The sequence below is a fragment of the Danio rerio genome, chromosome 14 (assembly GCF_049306965.1).
Source record: "Danio rerio strain Tuebingen ecotype United States chromosome 14, GRCz12tu, whole genome shotgun sequence".
Lineage (NCBI taxonomy): Eukaryota > Metazoa > Chordata > Actinopteri > Cypriniformes > Danionidae > Danio > Danio rerio.
Window position 1 is genome coordinate 12,548,609 of NC_133189.1, and position 18,452 is coordinate 12,567,060.

The window sequence follows — 18,452 nt, forward strand, 5'->3', positions numbered from 1 at the left end:
CTCCCAAGCATTCGACCCCCGCAGGGGTCATCGCCCAACTGCCACTCACCCTTCAGCTGGGGCCTCCACCCGCCCTCCATCCTTCCCGTCCCTAGCTGGAGATGGCACTTGCAGCTCTATCTCCCGCTGGAGAGCCCAAAAGAGCTTAGACTCCCGCTGGAGTCAAGTAATATTGCCCTCCCAAGGCCTTAGTTTTCCCCTTTATATATATATATATATATATATATATATATATATATATATATATATATGGTCAATTCCATGAAAATGTCAACCTTATCATGAAAAAATAAACTTTTGACCAAAATAACAAAACCTATTTAAATTTGCTCATTAAGGTCTATATTTTATTGTAATGATGTGCTCTTGTTGAATTTTTAAGGAAATTGGTTTGTTTATCCATGAAATATGAGGATTGTGTCAATGGTAAATTTCATTATAATCCAACCACATTTCGTGCTTTAGAATAAGGGATTAAAGACTCACCTTTTCCATGCTTTATGTTAACAGTAATCATTCTGCAGAAGGATTGGAGTCTGTAGTATAAATAATTACCCTTACTTTTTCATAACATTACTGCCCTTTTGATTTATGAGCTACATATTTAAGACATCACGCAGCTTCGCTCACGTGTCACGTCCGTAACGATTTAATGAAAAAGTTTATATTGTGGAATAAATATAATAACAAATAAAATGAAACTTTGTATACAAAGCCAAAATATGTCCATACTAATAATGATCGCCAACTCATCTCAGGTCTTTGCTTTAAACAACTACAATTTTGCGTTACGGACGTGACCATTTTTGAACTCCTTATTAATATAAGCCAATGACTAGCGCATATTTGTTCATTATGATGCTGCATTACAATTACTGACTTACAGTACATAACATCCATATGTTATATCAAGAACTGAACATTTCTGTTAGCTATAAACCATTTTAGTAACATTTCAAAAATAAATGTTTAATAAAGAGAATAACATTTTACATGCCATAATCTTGGCGCATAATCTTGGTGTTTTGGCGATGCAGCACCTTGTGTTGAAGCACTTCTTGTTTCTTTTGTAGATAGGGTAACTGACCGTCAAATAATAGATCAAATAGTTAAGATACAATTTATGCCAAACTAGGAATGCTGATTTCGATTCATTTTGCCAATCAACAACCGCTCGTTAAGCGATATTAACCGTTCACAGATTAATATCAAAATATTATTTAATAAAAAAAATTTGACGTGCCTATTTTGTCTGACACATTAAATATTGCATTTTAAAATACTGATTTAGGTTAATTTAACATGCAAACAGCATACAGAAGGAGCATCTTCACGCACCTGCAGTGTTTTTTAGCAGCACAGAATAACTGAATAAACTAACAAAAATAATAAAATAAATCCTGCTCTAAACCTTTTTACTTAAATGACAAATTAAGAGTACAAAACGAAAACATGACTGAATGCTTTTTAAGAATCGGCATAGACTGTCCAATCGTGTTTTTTTTTTCTTCCGTCAATTAAACAATATTAGGCTAGCTCAAATAGATTGCTTTACGGAAAAAATGCATTCAATCAATGCTCCGCTGTTATAATATTACAAAGCCTGTCAACATTTTTAATAGAAGTCATTTTAAAGATTATGTCTTAATTATGATTTATTAGCCTATTTCCTCTGTCTTACTTGCGGTTCATGTGCGCGCGCGCGCTGAGTATAAGGAAAGATAATGACAATGAACCATAAGGCTTTGAACCTATACTTTTTGTTAAATATAGGCTAAGGATATAACAATTTTGTTATTTACATGTGATACTGTATTAATTTGCATACATGTTTTATAAGCTGTTGAGTTTATGACGCGGCTCCAGGCTGCACAGACGACCAGCATCAGCGCTGGTTCGTCAACTCCTGTGTCAACTCCTGTGTCAAACTGTGGCCAGAATATCCTTCTTTCATTTTGCTTCTTTGGCAAAATACATCTGTAAGCACGTGTTTGCACGTGTTACTGTTCTGCGAGTTAACAAATATGTGTTGCTCATAGAGGCCGATCACAACGAACGCGCTTTTTCATTCCAGAGACGTTAGGCGCTCCGCAATGCATTTTATATTGACAAGAAAAAAAGGAGCGCGGTGCTCTTTTGTATGTCACTATTGGTAACAACTGAATCAGCTGGTCTATTTTGCGCTAATGTTGCTGTCAATTTTGTCATAATTTAATTTTTAAAATAATGTTATAAAATTCAAGATTTGTAAAGTCATACAACTTTGGATGACTTAAAAGAGCGACCACAAGTCTCTACTCCGTTATTAAAAAGTTCGCCGTATCTTGACAACACACTTTGTCACCTCAAAGGAAACCCCGCCTCTGCTTTCATTTGATTGAAGAATGAAAGACGCCACTGAGGTAACATGCTTTTCCTCTGGAGCTCACAAAGCGGGCAATGGCAAAACGCGAGGCGCCCATGCAGGGTGCAAAACCAATAACCTCCATGCATTTGGTCTTTTCCCATTGCTCAAAATGTGCACGCCATGGGTCAGGCTGCAGGCACTTGCACAGGCCACAGCGGAGTTTTCATTTCATGCAGAGCATAAATATGTTTTTTATTTTATTAATTAAATAACCATTTATAAAGATAAATTATCATAGCGATACAATTAATTTTCCAAGCCCTTTATCCAAAATCTAAGCACTTTCAAAGCTGGAAAATAGGCTATAGCCTACATTAAAATGAAAACATTTTCAAAGATTTTAAGCACCCGGCAAATGTGCTTGAGTGCTTATTAAAATTATTTTACAGGCGGCAAAATAAGAATAAAATCTTGATATTGATCTAAGCTTTAACTACATTATAGGAGTATTTAATTTGTTAGTAAATCGATAGCACCTGCAGCATAATGTCATTCAATATTTTACACAATCGGTTATAAACTATAGCCTAAAAATATAAACATTATAGTCATCCATCGTACATGCCTGCAATTAATGGCTATTTTTCACAAAACCTTTCATAATAAAGTTTTCTCTCTCATCCTGGTCCTCTGTTTAAATTTTTTCAACCTGTCCTGAAGTGACTGCCGACGAGAAAAAGAAAGCAAGCGCGAGTGGACAAATTAAGCTATTTATTCAATCGACTAACACATTAACTAGAATAAACTAAAATAAACTTTGTCAAATATAATACTGCCATAACTGTGACACAACTAGATTTTGAATATTCGCCACGTAGACACGGTCTTGCGCACTAACAGTCGGGCAATGATTCAATTCAAGTTTGTCTGGAAAGGAGCCCGATAAACATATATTATAGCTGATTATGTTTATAATCAATTCTATATTATTCAGAGAATAAAAGCACCATGTTAGCATGCACCACTGTTTCCGAATTGAGTTTTGAACATTCGAACGTGCGTTAACCTTTAACAACACACATGCCATAATACGAATTAAATATAACAAGGTGATATCTATTTAAGTTTGATAAATTGTGCAACCTTACCATTCAGATGTCTCAGAGGTTAAAGTTTATTGGTTTACACACCCAACAGATATCCACAAATAGGTCTTTTGTCAAGTTTTGAAAGCATTTATCTGATTTTCATAATGTGTCAACTGTCAATTTCAGAGCAGTCACGTCCGTAACGAAGACAAGTCACGTCCGTAACGATAGTTTTTCCTCATTAATGCAAAAATGAAAAAGTAAATAAAATGAATTATATATGTCCCATGCAGAGCCAACCCTTATCCTTTTGACTGTTATAAATATTTTTGGCTTCTGCATTTTTATTCACAGAATTTTAACCAAGTATGTCAACTCACAAAACTCATGTCTTTTTTTTGTCACGTCCGTAACGCATTCATTTTGCCGTCATTTTAAATATAAAACACCTGCATAGACTGATATTTTTTTGATGCCTAAACTCCATGGTTAAGGGGTAATAAAAATATAAACAGATATTTCAATATTCTGTTGACATATACATTCTCCGAGTATATACGTTTCATTTTTTTTCTGCAAATGTCACGTCCATAACGCTGGAATCAGCCATATATATATATATATATATATATATATATATATATATATATATATATATATATATATATATATATATATATCACATATACATATATATTTATATATAGTGCTGTCACCTCACAGCTCTATCTCCGCAAGGAGTGTTCCTCGAGCAATTTCTCCTTTTGGAGCCCCTGAACCCCCCAACCCCCCCCCCCCCCCCCCCCCCCCGAAAACCCAAGCCCTCGTCACCCCCCATCCAGGCGGAGTCCTCACTTCCCACTCCTTATCATTTGACTCCAACTGGATCCCCGTCCACCCCACAGCTCTGACCCCCGCAGGGGTTTCCTTAAGTCTCTACTCCAGCAGGAGTATTCATAGCCCACGCCAACTCTGCTCGGGTTCTCGCAGGAGCCTGTATCACCCTTTGCTCCCATCGGAGCCCCCTTTGCTTTCTTTTCAACCACTATATCCAGCAGCCGGATATAGCATTTCAAGCCTTTCGGGGAGTTTCTTCGAATACACGGCTGCTGTCCCGAGTCTCATGCATTTGGGGAGCTCTCGAGAACACCTGACCTCGTACTCCCCTCACATGCTTTATGGACCTGGCGGGAGCCCTGGGCTCAACTATCTCCGAGCTCAGGGTTCTCTCCCGGGACAGCATGCCAAACCTGCTAACTTGCTAACAAGTTGTCAAACAGTATCTAAGTGTGAACTCTTGAAATGAAGTTTCACAAACTAATTTCGAGAGGAGCACGTGATATGATTGACTGCAGCTGGCCACTCATCTACACTCATTAGCTAGCCAATCAGATCGATCCAAACTCACTATAAAAATAACCTAGCTAAGATCTACACCCCTATCTTCGTTTTCCGAAGAAACCCCCCATCCACCCCTTCTCCTCCTTTCCTCTTTTGCCAAGGGGAGCTCTCGAGAACACCTGACCTCGTACTCCCCTCACATGCTTTATGGACCTGGCGGGAGCCCTGGGCTCAACTATCTCCGAGCTCAGGGTTCTCTCCCGGGACAGCATGCCAAACCTGCTAACTTGCTAACAAGTTGTCAAACAGTATCTAAGTGTGAACTCTTGAAACATCATTTAGAAAATATTTAAAAAAAAAAAGAACAAAAATGCAACGAGGAGATAACAATTTTGACTTCAACTGTATAATAGCAGAGATTACACCAAAACAAATTAAGAGTACAAAACGAAAACATGACTGAATGCTTTTTAAGAATCGGCATAGACTGTCCAATCGTGTTTTTTTTTTCTTCCGTCAATTAAACAATATTAGGCTAGCTCAAATAGATTGCTTTACGGAAAAAATGCATTCAATCAATGCTCCGCTGTTATAATATTACAAAGCCTGTCAACATTTTTAATAGAAGTCATTTTAAAGATTATGTCTTAATTATGATTTATTAGCCTATTTCCTCTGTCTTACTTGCGGTTCATGTGCGCGCGCGCGCTGAGTATAAGGAAAGATAATGACAATGAACCATAAGGCTTTGAACCTATACTTTTTGTTAAATATAGGCTAAGGATATAACAATTTTGTTATTTACATGTGATACTGTATTAATTTGCATACATGTTTTATAAGCTGTTGAGTTTATGACGCGGCTCCAGGCTGCACAGACGACCAGCATCAGCGCTGGTTCGTCAACTCCTGTGTCAACTCCTGTGTCAAACTGTGGCCAGAATATCCTTCTTTCATTTTGCTTCTTTGGCAAAATACATCTGTAAGCACGTGTTTGCACGTGTTACTGTTCTGCGAGTTAACAAATATGTGTTGCTCATAGAGGCCGATCACAACGAACGCGCTTTTTCATTCCAGAGACGTTAGGCGCTCCGCAATGCATTTTATATTGACAAGAAAAAAAGGAGCGCGGTGCTCTTTTGTATGTCACTATTGGTAACAACTGAATCAGCTGGTCTATTTTGCGCTAATGTTGCTGTCAATTTTGTCATAATTTAATTTTTAAAATAATGTTATAAAATTCAAGATTTGTAAAGTCATACAACTTTGGATGACTTAAAAGAGCGACCACAAGTCTCTACTCCGTTATTAAAAAGTTCGCCGTATCTTGACAACACACTTTGTCACCTCAAAGGAAACCCCGCCTCTGCTTTCATTTGATTGAAGAATGAAAGACGCCACTGAGGTAACATGCTTTTCCTCTGGAGCTCACAAAGCGGGCAATGGCAAAACGCGAGGCGCCCATGCAGGGTGCAAAACCAATAACCTCCATGCATTTGGTCTTTTCCCATTGCTCAAAATGTGCACGCCATGGGTCAGGCTGCAGGCACTTGCACAGGCCACAGCGGAGTTTTCATTTCATGCAGAGCATAAATATGTTTTTTATTTTATTAATTAAATAACCATTTATAAAGATAAATTATCATAGCGATACAATTAATTTTCCAAGCCCTTTATCCAAAATCTAAGCACTTTCAAAGCTGGAAAATAGGCTATAGCCTACATTAAAATGAAAACATTTTCAAAGATTTTAAGCACCCGGCAAATGTGCTTGAGTGCTTATTAAAATTATTTTACAGGCGGCAAAATAAGAATAAAATCTTGATATTGATCTAAGCTTTAACTACATTATAGGAGTATTTAATTTGTTAGTAAATCGATAGCACCTGCAGCATAATGTCATTCAATATTTTACACAATCGGTTATAAACTATAGCCTAAAAATATAAACATTATAGTCATCCATCGTACATGCCTGCAATTAATGGCTATTTTTCACAAAACCTTTCATAATAAAGTTTTCTCTCTCATCCTGGTCCTCTGTTTAAATTTTTTCAACCTGTCCTGAAGTGACTGCCGACGAGAAAAAGAAAGCAAGCGCGAGTGGACAAATTAAGCTATTTATTCAATCGACTAACACATTAACTAGAATAAACTAAAATAAACTTTGTCAAATATAATACTGCCATAACTGTGACACAACTAGATTTTGAATATTCGCCACGTAGACACGGTCTTGCGCACTAACAGTCGGGCAATGATTCAATTCAAGTTTGTCTGGAAAGGAGCCCGATAAACATATATTATAGCTGATTATGTTTATAATCAATTCTATATTATTCAGAGAATAAAAGCACCATGTTAGCATGCACCACTGTTTCCGAATTGAGTTTTGAACATTCGAACGTGCGTTAACCTTTAACAACACACATGCCATAATACGAATTAAATATAACAAGGTGATATCTATTTAAGTTTGATAAATTGTGCAACCTTACCATTCAGATGTCTCAGAGGTTAAAGTTTATTGGTTTACACACCCAACAGATATCCACAAATAGGTCTTTTGTCAAGTTTTGAAAGCATTTATCTGATTTTCATAATGTGTCAACTGTCAATTTCAGAGCAGTCACGTCCGTAACGAAGACAAGTCACGTCCGTAACGATAGTTTTTCCTCATTAATGCAAAAATGAAAAAGTAAATAAAATGAATTATATATGTCCCATGCAGAGCCAACCCTTATCCTTTTGACTGTTATAAATATTTTTGGCTTCTGCATTTTTATTCACAGAATTTTAACCAAGTATGTCAACTCACAAAACTCATGTCTTTTTTTTGTCACGTCCGTAACGCATTCATTTTGCCGTCATTTTAAATATAAAACACCTGCATAGACTGATATTTTTTTGATGCCTAAACTCCATGGTTAAGGGGTAATAAAAATATAAACAGATATTTCAATATTCTGTTGACATATACATTCTCCGAGTATATACGTTTCATTTTTTTTCTGCAAATGTCACGTCCATAACGCTGGAATCAGCCATATATATATATATATATATATATATATATATATATATATATATATATATATATATATATATATATATATATATATATATATCACATATACATATATATTTATATATAGTGCTGTCACCTCACAGCTCTATCTCCGCAAGGAGTGTTCCTCGAGCAATTTCTCCTTTTGGAGCCCCTGAACCCCCCAACCCCCCCCCCCCCCCCCCCCCCCCCCCCCCGAAAACCCAAGCCCTCGTCACCCCCCATCCAGGCGGAGTCCTCACTTCCCACTCCTTATCATTTGACTCCAACTGGATCCCCGTCCACCCCACAGCTCTGACCCCCGCAGGGGTTTCCTTAAGTCTCTACTCCAGCAGGAGTATTCATAGCCCACGCCAACTCTGCTCGGGTTCTCGCAGGAGCCTGTATCACCCTTTGCTCCCATCGGAGCCCCCTTTGCTTTCTTTTCAACCACTATATCCAGCAGCCGGATATAGCATTTCAAGCCTTTCGGGGAGTTTCTTCGAATACACGGCTGCTGTCCCGAGTCTCATGCATTTGGGGAGCTCTCGAGAACACCTGACCTCGTACTCCCCTCACATGCTTTATGGACCTGGCGGGAGCCCTGGGCTCAACTATCTCCGAGCTCAGGGTTCTCTCCCGGGACAGCATGCCAAACCTGCTAACTTGCTAACAAGTTGTCAAACAGTATCTAAGTGTGAACTCTTGAAATGAAGTTTCACAAACTAATTTCGAGAGGAGCACGTGATATGATTGACTGCAGCTGGCCACTCATCTACACTCATTAGCTAGCCAATCAGATCGATCCAAACTCACTATAAAAATAACCTAGCTAAGATCTACACCCCTATCTTCGTTTTCCGAAGAAACCCCCCATCCACCCCTTCTCCTCCTTTCCTCTTTTGCCAAGGGGAGCTCTCGAGAACACCTGACCTCGTACTCCCCTCACATGCTTTATGGACCTGGCGGGAGCCCTGGGCTCAACTATCTCCGAGCTCAGGGTTCTCTCCCGGGACAGCATGCCAAACCTGCTAACTTGCTAACAAGTTGTCAAACAGTATCTAAGTGTGAACTCTTGAAACATCATTTAGAAAATATTTAAAAAAAAAAAGAACAAAAATGCAACGAGGAGATAACAATTTTGACTTCAACTGTATAATAGCAGAGATTACACCAAAACCAAACTGTCTCTGACCCAAGGCTGTGCCAAGAAATTCTGTCCTTAAAATAATGAACAGAACCAGTCATAACAGGCAGCCCTGCCAAAGTCTATTTTGCATCAGAAACAAGTTATGTTATAGTTATGTTCGGTTCCACTGTTTATGATGACAAAACCTGTCTTCTTGACTTTTTGACTTGTTGTTTCTGGTTTCACTTTAACCCTAATATGGAAATTCCCAGAAGATCTATACATAGAGTGAGTAGAACTAGTAGGGCTCCTGAGCTCACATGGAATTCTTCAGCTTTTAACTTACATTTTTGCCGAAATGAATTATCCAGATTTAGCCAAACTGAAATATTTATTTTTAGAAAATAGTTGCTTATTTGACTTAGCCTCCCTTTTAGTGTTTAGTTATAATTAAAATAGAGTTTTTATAAAACATTTTTTAATTTGCATTCTAAATGGTTTGTCATGTTTTATTTGTCATCTCGTCACTTGAACGAATTGAAGTTTAGTTCTACCACTTGTTTTTAATTTTCTATTGTTATTATTGTAATAGTGAGTGTTTAAATGTGATTCACGAGGAGAGAATGTGGTTGCAACCACTTCTTTTATGTGTTTGACTGATCACATGCTGTCATCATTATTTTATCGGAAAGTGTTGAGAAAGAATTATCTTTATATTATATTTTAATTAGTTAATTCATTTCTATGTTCCTTTTTCTCATTTTATATATATATAAAACATTAGTTCATGATTATTTACCTGAAAATCATAGAAGTCATGTTTAGTAGTAAAAATGTGTATGACTGCTGTATTATTATTGAACATTAATTTTGAATTATTGAGCTCTCGTCATAAAGTCATTACAACAGCTACATTCAAATTGAAATGAGCATTGCCTCATATTTTATCTGACTTGTACTCCATCCTGTGCTTCTGACTGACATAGGCAGCAGACTACAAAAACACCCTGAAATACATCCAAAATGCCTAGTGAAAGTAGCCCTAAAAATGGAGAAAAAAATGTTAAAGCTTGTTAAAAAGGCAACTGTATAGATAGTGTCTATTTTTTTTTTTATTATGGGATATAATCATCTTGGTTTCAACTCACTTTTTAATTATGAACTTGATAAGCTGCATCTTCTAATTATGAAAAAAGATGGGCAGAGTGGAATTTAACATTTAACAACACACAAAGCAGATGAATGGTAAATCTTTTTCCTAAAGTGTTAGCAGAAAACAATATTACAATATTACAAAATGCATTATCAACTGAACAAAAGACTTTAGAAGGAAATTTCAGTTAACTTTTGATAAACTTGTTTGCTCATCATTAGGCTAAATACTGTATAGATCATGTATTTGCAATCAATAATACCCGCATAAACAATGTCATGATTTCACCTGCAGCGCTTCTGTTAATGCATCTCATGCATACATACGTAATGTTTGAGTTAGGCAACATTGCCATTGCTGTCTCCTCTTCACCAAACTAAAAATCTAAATAAAAATAGTGACAACAAACAAAGTGAATGCTTGCCTAATATATTAATGCAGAGATGTCATGTAATGCAAGGACATTTTTTCATCACAAAGGTGCTTGATTGGTTTAATTGGTGCTCAAGTCCAAAACCATTGAAGTTGTTGTTTTATGCTTTATTACTATAGGCACATTACTAAAATCAAAAAACGACAGTCGGTGAGTGCAACCAAGTGACAGTGGTATCTGACAATAGAATGGATAACCTTCACATAACCTTAAGATTGTCAAAAGGGGAAATAAAACATTTGATGGAATTTACACTTTAAAAAAAATTTAAAAATAAATCACATCTCGTTTTCTTCTGCTTATCTGTGGCCAGCAATATCAGGAGAACGTTCCTCTCCCCAGACCTCCAGCTCCTCCAGGGGACCCCAAAGCATTCAAAGGCAAGCCGACAGACAAAAAGGTCCCGTTTATAGGAATACGTTCTAGTTTTAAAATAGCGTTTTAGAATAAAAACGATCCACGTCCACACTGGCGTTTCACCTAGCGTTTCTGAACAACTCTCAGTCCACACTACACTGCTGAAAACGTACAGCAGTTAATATATTAATTAATGTAACCACGTCCACTGATTCTGCACATTTGACTGATTGCTTGCCTATATTTCCTATATTGTTTAAAGTTATTGTGCGTTATACTTTTATAACAATCCATTACTGATTATTTAAACTGATATTCAGCAAAAGAGATGGGGTATGTTTCATATTTTTAATAAAATTAAAAGGAGGCAGTAATGTTATAGGCTCCGTTTTGTTATAAATCTCTTGACGTAGAGGAGCTGCAGCTCTACTCCAAGCTCTTCCAGGGTTTACAGAGCTCTTCACCCTATCTGTAAGGATGCACCCTGCCACCCTGAAAAGGAAACTCATTTTGGCTGCTTGTATGCGAGATCTTGCCCTTTTGGTCATAAGGTAGGAACATACACTGAGCCGTAAATCATGACCACAATAGGTTGGTGTATTGACTGCATTACTGCTGCACAGATGTAGCGAATGCTGAACTGTGTGGTACTTGTCTTGTCCTCCTTTACTGTCATTGAATGGTTCAAAAGTGACATTGAGTGCTTTACTATGCTACTGGTGTTTTAAAAATACACTATTTTTATAGCACTATTTTTTAAAAGAACAAAAAACATGCTTGGCTCAGTAAAAAAATAATGCTTCGGTTGACACTGCAAGGTATTGCAGGTCCCATCCGGCACATTATAAGAACTAGCTTATGTTAACACAATATAAAATAGCACAATTCCAGTTAGTTCAAGGCGTCTTGAAAAGAAATATGTGGCAGCCATCTGTGTCAAAAATGTTGTGCCGCCTCTGACTGCAGATGGTCATAATACTAATGGCCCCAGTATACTTCAAAGGAAGTTTTTTTTTCTTCATATGAGGGCAAAAAGATGTTTGTAAAGGTAAAAGACAAACAGGATCCAGTACTGTGGCATGCCACATCTTTACAATTTTTTTTGTATTTTCCCCAGGATAGACATCAAATGCAGTGTGCACACTCATAGAAAACATATGGGCTGATAAGGTGTGCATCCAAAACAACAACACCAGTCACATGAATACAGTGAAGGGTCAAGAAGCAGAGCTAGTACAGACCACACCTGTACGATCCCTTGCAAAGAGATTTTAAAGATTCATAGAGGAATGAACTGAAAACTTTAAACCTTTACTTTAAACTTTAAACCTTACTTTAAACCTTAATTATATCGTTCCAATAAAATTATTTTTTAAAATATTTTGTCAAATAAAAGATTTTTCTAGAGTCGTCCACCATAATTTTGTGGCTCAAAAGTATCAATTCAGGCACCGTTTTGGCACTGGTATCATTTTAAAAGTAACGATTTAACACTGGTATTGAAATAAACCCAAACAATATCCAACCCTAGTTTGCACCTGCCTCTTAGGGCCTACTCACACTATGCCATCCGTACCGTGCCCAGGCCCGTTTCCCGGATCGTTTGAGAAGTGTGAGTGCGCTGAATCGCGCTCAAGCACGGTTCACTTGGCCGGCCCTGGCCCGGTTGGAAGAGGTGTGCCTGAGCGCGGTACACTTGGGCTTTGGCGCGGTACGCTTGTATGTGAGCGCAAAACGCGCCAAAGCCCGAAACCGAAAGTGAGACGTGACTTTTAAGGGACTGTTTGATATGGATTTATTAATCATTCTTATTGTTCAGTGAATGCAAACTGCCGTAGTTTATTAAAGACGCAAACTCCTCACAGCACGCCAGCTGCGCGCCTTCAGCAGACCTCCTCATTCCTGCAGCACGAGAGCTTTATGATTGTTTATGAGCGCCAAAAGTGGTGGATCTGTTCAGCGAAATATCTGACTGCGTGTCCCCGCATCCCTAAGGACTGTTTGGCGAAATATTTGACGGCATATCAAACGACTGAAACGATATAACTAGAGAAATCTCCACTGTGCTACTGGGTGAGAGCGTATGGCAAGCCGTTTTAGCATTTAAACCTTGTTCTGACTATCCATAAATATATTTAGAGATATCTCTAATTATATTTTGACTAGTCATAATTATAATTCGACTAGTCAGAATGACAATTAGAGATATCTGCAATTACAATTGTACTAGTACGAAATCAGATTGGAGATATCTGCAAATATATAATGACTAGTCATATTCCTCCATTGACTTCCATTGAAAAAATATTTGCAGATATCTCTTAGTTTTTACTTCCAATTTTAAAATTTTAAAATCCAATTTAAGATATCTACAACTGTAATTCGACTATTAGTGAATTAATTAGAGATCTTCAAATATATTTGTAAATATCTCTAAATATGATGAATTAAAGACATCTCCAAATGTATTATGACTAGTAAAAACTCAGAGATATCTCAAATTACAATTGTGACTAGTCAAAACTCATTTAGAGATATCTGCAAATATTTTTTAATGGAAGTCAATGGAGGAATATGACTAGTCATAATATATTTGCAGATATCTCCAATCTGATTTCGCACTAGTACAATTGTAATTGCAGATATCTCTAATTGTTATTCTGACTAGTCGAATTATAATTATGACTAGTCAAAATATAATTAGAGATATCTCTAAATATATTTATGGAGTCAGAACAAAGATTTAAATGCTAAAAAGGCTTGCCATAGAGAGCGCTTCTGAACAGCGCAGCAGCGATGACGTAAGCGTGCCGAGGCCCGATATGGTGTGAGCGCGGGCCGTCGGGGGAGACGGGAGGGGGGACAAGCGTGCTTTGGCCCGGTTCGAGGCAACTGTACCTAGTGTGAGTACGGCCTTACTCTGCTTATAAACTCAAAAACAAACACTTCAGTTCATGAGTTCAGATCAGCAAGTACCGTTTGAGTCATGAAATATGATTATCGGCAGATACCGATCTCTGACCGATCGATCAGAGCATCCCTAATACTGACTTGTATGGTTTGAATCACCAATGACGAGAGTTGCAGCTAAAATTCTTTATTGTCCTACAGAAGAAAAAAAACATATATCTCAGATGACTTAAGGGTGAGCAAAACGCTATTTTTCATTTTTGGGTCAACAGAACTATGCATTCAGCAAAGATTTGAAATGATCTTCTTACCTATTTCCACATCTTCATCTCCATCTGCTTTAAAGATGTAAACTTTTATGACCTCCGAGCTGAACTCATCCTCCTTTGAGCCGTCATCATCTTGGCCGACATCTGCACTGATCTTTAAAGAGGTGTCTTCAATGTCAAGCTTTCCCCCTACTTCATCCACTGCAAAAAAGGCCAAAGATCAAACATTGCAGTAGATTCGATTGATTGAATTTATGCACCTATCAAAGCTAGCATGCAACTGCAAACTCACAGGAAATCATAAGGTAGTCTTCTGAAGTGCTTTTCACATCCTCCTCATCATCATCTGCTTTAATGGTGACATCAGACTGCAGGGTGTCGTGCGAGTCAATGACCGTGTCCGCGTCTGTCACCATGACTTCTGCAGACACCAGGTTGTGGTCCAGTGGGCTTTGAATGTGAGGTGACATGAGCTCAGCCACAAACACCTGATCAGGCACGGTTTCTTCAATCAGATCCGCAGTGCCACTCAGAGCCTCTTGGATGGCCACTTCAGCTCCAAGGATCGACTCCGACATGATCACTCCCTCTGTGGTGATGACGTCCTCTTGACAGATGTCAGGCTCTTCTACAACTTCAGCTTCTAGGGCAGTCTCCAACATGATGCCTTCTTCATCTGTCACCACATCTGACACCATCACAGCCTCTGGCACCGACACCACAATGTGCTCACCATCAAGGTGGGCTATGCCACTCATGCCTGCAATAATATCAAAATGAGCAATATGTCTACATACAAAAATACACACTGCCATATGTGTGTTAAACAAGATTTTTTTTGTTTTTCCTTTTTTGTTTTGATTGTTTGTACTTTGATTCTATGCGTGAAAAGGACTGTTCTGTATCAGGCCTTTGTTCTGAGAGGGTAAGTGAATGTAAATTTGCTAATAAAGTATTGCATTTTTATATACAAATCTGTTTTATTTTAACTAAAGTGTTTTTTTCTCCAGTATTTCGTTTATTGCACAAGCAGATTAATTTATTTTAGTAAATATTGTGTTGCTTTGCTTTGTGTGATTGTACATGCATTTATAAATGTCAATTTTTGAGATTGTGTGTGTGTATTTGAAAAAAAAAAACAAAGCAACAGATAGAAGCAAATTCATAGATGAGTAGCTTTTCAGATCCTGAACCATGCAAGCCAGTGGCGACAGCGGAGAGGGAAAAAAAACTTCACCAATAGGAGAGTGAAGAAAAAATTAGTGGAAGGCAGGGTTTGCTAACAGCTATGGTTAGCAAAAACAACAAATGACACACGCTTTGTGATGTCACAAGGTGAGACATACAGTGTCTAGTGTTATGATTCACAGAACGTGATTACGCCATAACGGTTTCCAAGGGTTAAAAATGTTGAAAATCCTTGCAGGAATATACAGGGGTTGGAGGTAAAGTTGGATGTTTTATGACAAAATTTGACCAGCCTGGTGGCCAGTCTACACTGATTGCACATTTCACCAATAACAGCGGAGTGTAAAGGATTAATTAGCAGAGTAATAGAACCGTTCTGTATCAAATATTGCAATGCACACAAGATTATGGGTGACATAGTTCAAAAACCTATTCTATATCAGTAGTCACGTTAGGATTTATTTTTGTTAATAGTTATAGCATATTTAGCAATAGCATACTTTCACTTTTGTATTCAACATAACACATACTTTTACCAGTAGCAATGATATCTTGCCCTCCTCATCATTCCAGAGTTATTTTCAACTAAGCCAAGACAACCTCATTCACGCACTCTTGGACCAATTGTTTTGGCGCAGATCAGAGCGCAAGTGGGCGTTTCACATATGCCCAAATGAACTGCGTTAACAGGGCAAATGTGCCAGGTTCCAAAACAAATGTCTAGGTGTGAAAGCACCCTTATGTTTACATCGCAGTCCAGAACACACAAAGCTTGACGCTTACTTTTTTAGAGAGACCACATGCACTTCTAAGTTGAAAAATTTAGGAGCACATTAAAGAATTTTGGTAGCGCAGTGAAAGTGTTTTTGCCTGAAAAATGTAAATAAGAGCTTTAGAAGCAAAGCAGTTTCATTCATTTGAATACAATAGGTACAAATGGTTTTATTTTACTGTAACAACAGCTTAAAAAGCGTTTGATAATTATTTATAATTTAAGCTTTATAAAATTTAGCTTTTAGAATTTTAGAATAAAATATATTGTACATATGGCCTTTAATATACTATAAAATATACTTGCAGTAGCTGGATTGAAACACGCCTTTTCTCCACAGCACATAAAATAATGTGACAAGAATAATTTGAATTATCAAAATTAATTTATTTGTATAATATATCCCACCGATTCCACCCTACTTCCCACATGGGAAAAGTACGACAATGTAAAGAAAGACACAACGACACACTTATGTGCAAAGCTGACACTGTTTATCTGAGCACTTTATCTTTCTGGGCTTTTTAAAGAAGAGCTGAATATGGGAATGCCTCAATGAATTAAAGTTTCCTTGAGCCCCAAAGCAATACTATCTTTTCTATTAAACTTTTAATGGCCCTCAGCAACAGTAGATTTTCTTACTGACTTCTTATTCTTATTTAACAGACAAATAAATAAATAAAAAAATCTTAGCATTTAACACCTTTTACAAGACACTGTGTTTCTTTTCAGTGTGTTTAAAGGTGCAATAGTTGATTGTGCTCAGAAGCATTTTTTGTTGTGCTGGTTGAAAGTCTCTTCACAGTCCAATAGTAATGATTAAAGTAAATGATCTAAATGTGTTTATATGTATTTTTATATTTTGGGTAAGGTATAAAACTAAAAAATGTTCATCCAATTAAATAAAGTCAGGCTGACATCTCTCATAATTCAGATAAGTAGGTCAAATTGTCTGTCAGCAAATGCAGATTTGAACAACTGTGCAGCTGTTTGTACGCAGCACCGCCGATCGCTGTTTGTGCTGCGCATTCACGAGAAAGAGAGCACGTGCACGCGATCGGTAAAAACCTGCTGAATCAAAACTTTTTAAAAACCTTAATCAATATTTAAGTTACCTTTGCACGCTGGAGAAAGGATGACACAATGGCTGACGGATTTCTCTTAGACAGGTAATGTTCTGTTTTAAAACTGTTCTAGCTTCATGCAAAGCTGATGTAACGTTAGATGTTGTTGTTACAAATGGGTTAAATCTTTACAGAAGAGTTGCTCATCAATTTTTAATCGGAAGATTTTAGTAGCTAAGGCTATTTTCAGTTTTATAAGGGACAATATTGTTTACTAGGGCTGTAACGATACACCAAACCCACGATTCGGTTCGTATCACGATTTTTGACCTACGATTCGATTCGTATCACGATTTTTTATTTTATTTTTTTCGTGTGGGGTGGGAAAAAAAAAGATTTTTAAAACTATTTTTAATTAAATAACATTTGAAAAATCTTTATAAACTAAACATAAAAGAACAATATTAACTATGCAAATTATTAACAATATAAATAGCCATATATAAAATAAATAAATAGCCAAAGCTATATCACTTCTGTTTTCTTTGTAACAAAATACTGTTGAAAAACCAAACTAAACTCCATTGTTTAGATGGTTCAAGTATGTTGAAAATTATTTTTCAATCAAGTTGTCTTGCATAGAAAAAGTAAATTAAATAGCTAGGGATGCTCATTTCGTTAATTTTGCTAACCGACAACCGCCGCTCATTAATCGGTTATTAACGGTTAACTGGTCAGATTACTATTAATTTTATATTAAACAAATTGACGTGTCTATTTTTATTATTGCATTTTAAAATACTGATTTATTTTTATATATTAATAGCGGAACAGAACAACATCTTCATGCACCTGCAGTGTTTAGCACAGAAGAGCAGAATAATCTAAATAAAATGAATAAAATAAATAGGAATGCCCTAAATTATTTTCACTTAAATAATTAATTTATTTTACAAAACGAAAATACTGACTGATTCTTTTTAATAACCGGCATAGGCTTTTTTTCCAATCATATGTTTATTTCTTCCGTCAAATAAAAATCGCAGACTTCCTCAAATTGCTTGCTCCACGGAAAATATGCATTTATTTAATGCCCCGCTGTTATTATTATAATCACAAAACCTTTTACATTTTAATAGAAATCCTTATTTTAAAGAATATGTCCTGATATAGCCTATGCTTTCCTCTCTCTCCCTTGCGGTTCAAGTGCGCGCGCTGCCTGATGAAAAGACAACAACACGCGCGCATATGTAGACTTTTTGTAAACAGTTTGTTTAAATATGATATTGCATTAATCTGCGTACATGCTTTAAGCTGTAAAATAAAAAGTAAAGCCTATTTGTTGCGTTTATTAC

The 18,452-nt window shown here is 36.9% G+C and overlaps 1 protein-coding gene across 2 annotated transcripts in view; it reads right to left on the bottom strand.

Moving 5' to 3' along the window:
* znf711 (zinc finger protein 711) overlaps nucleotides 1-18,452 on the bottom strand; it is a 45,450-nt gene that overhangs the window by 13,480 nt on the left and 13,518 nt on the right. For both annotated transcript variants that reach the window (NM_001105523.2, NM_001365610.1), the window contains exons 4-5: nucleotides 14,366-14,833; nucleotides 14,116-14,274 (exon numbers count right to left, since the gene is read on the bottom strand). In NM_001105523.2, the coding sequence (NP_001098993.2) occupies nucleotides 14,116-14,274; nucleotides 14,366-14,833 (627 nt within the window). The remainder of the gene's footprint in view (nucleotides 1-14,115; nucleotides 14,275-14,365; nucleotides 14,834-18,452) is intronic.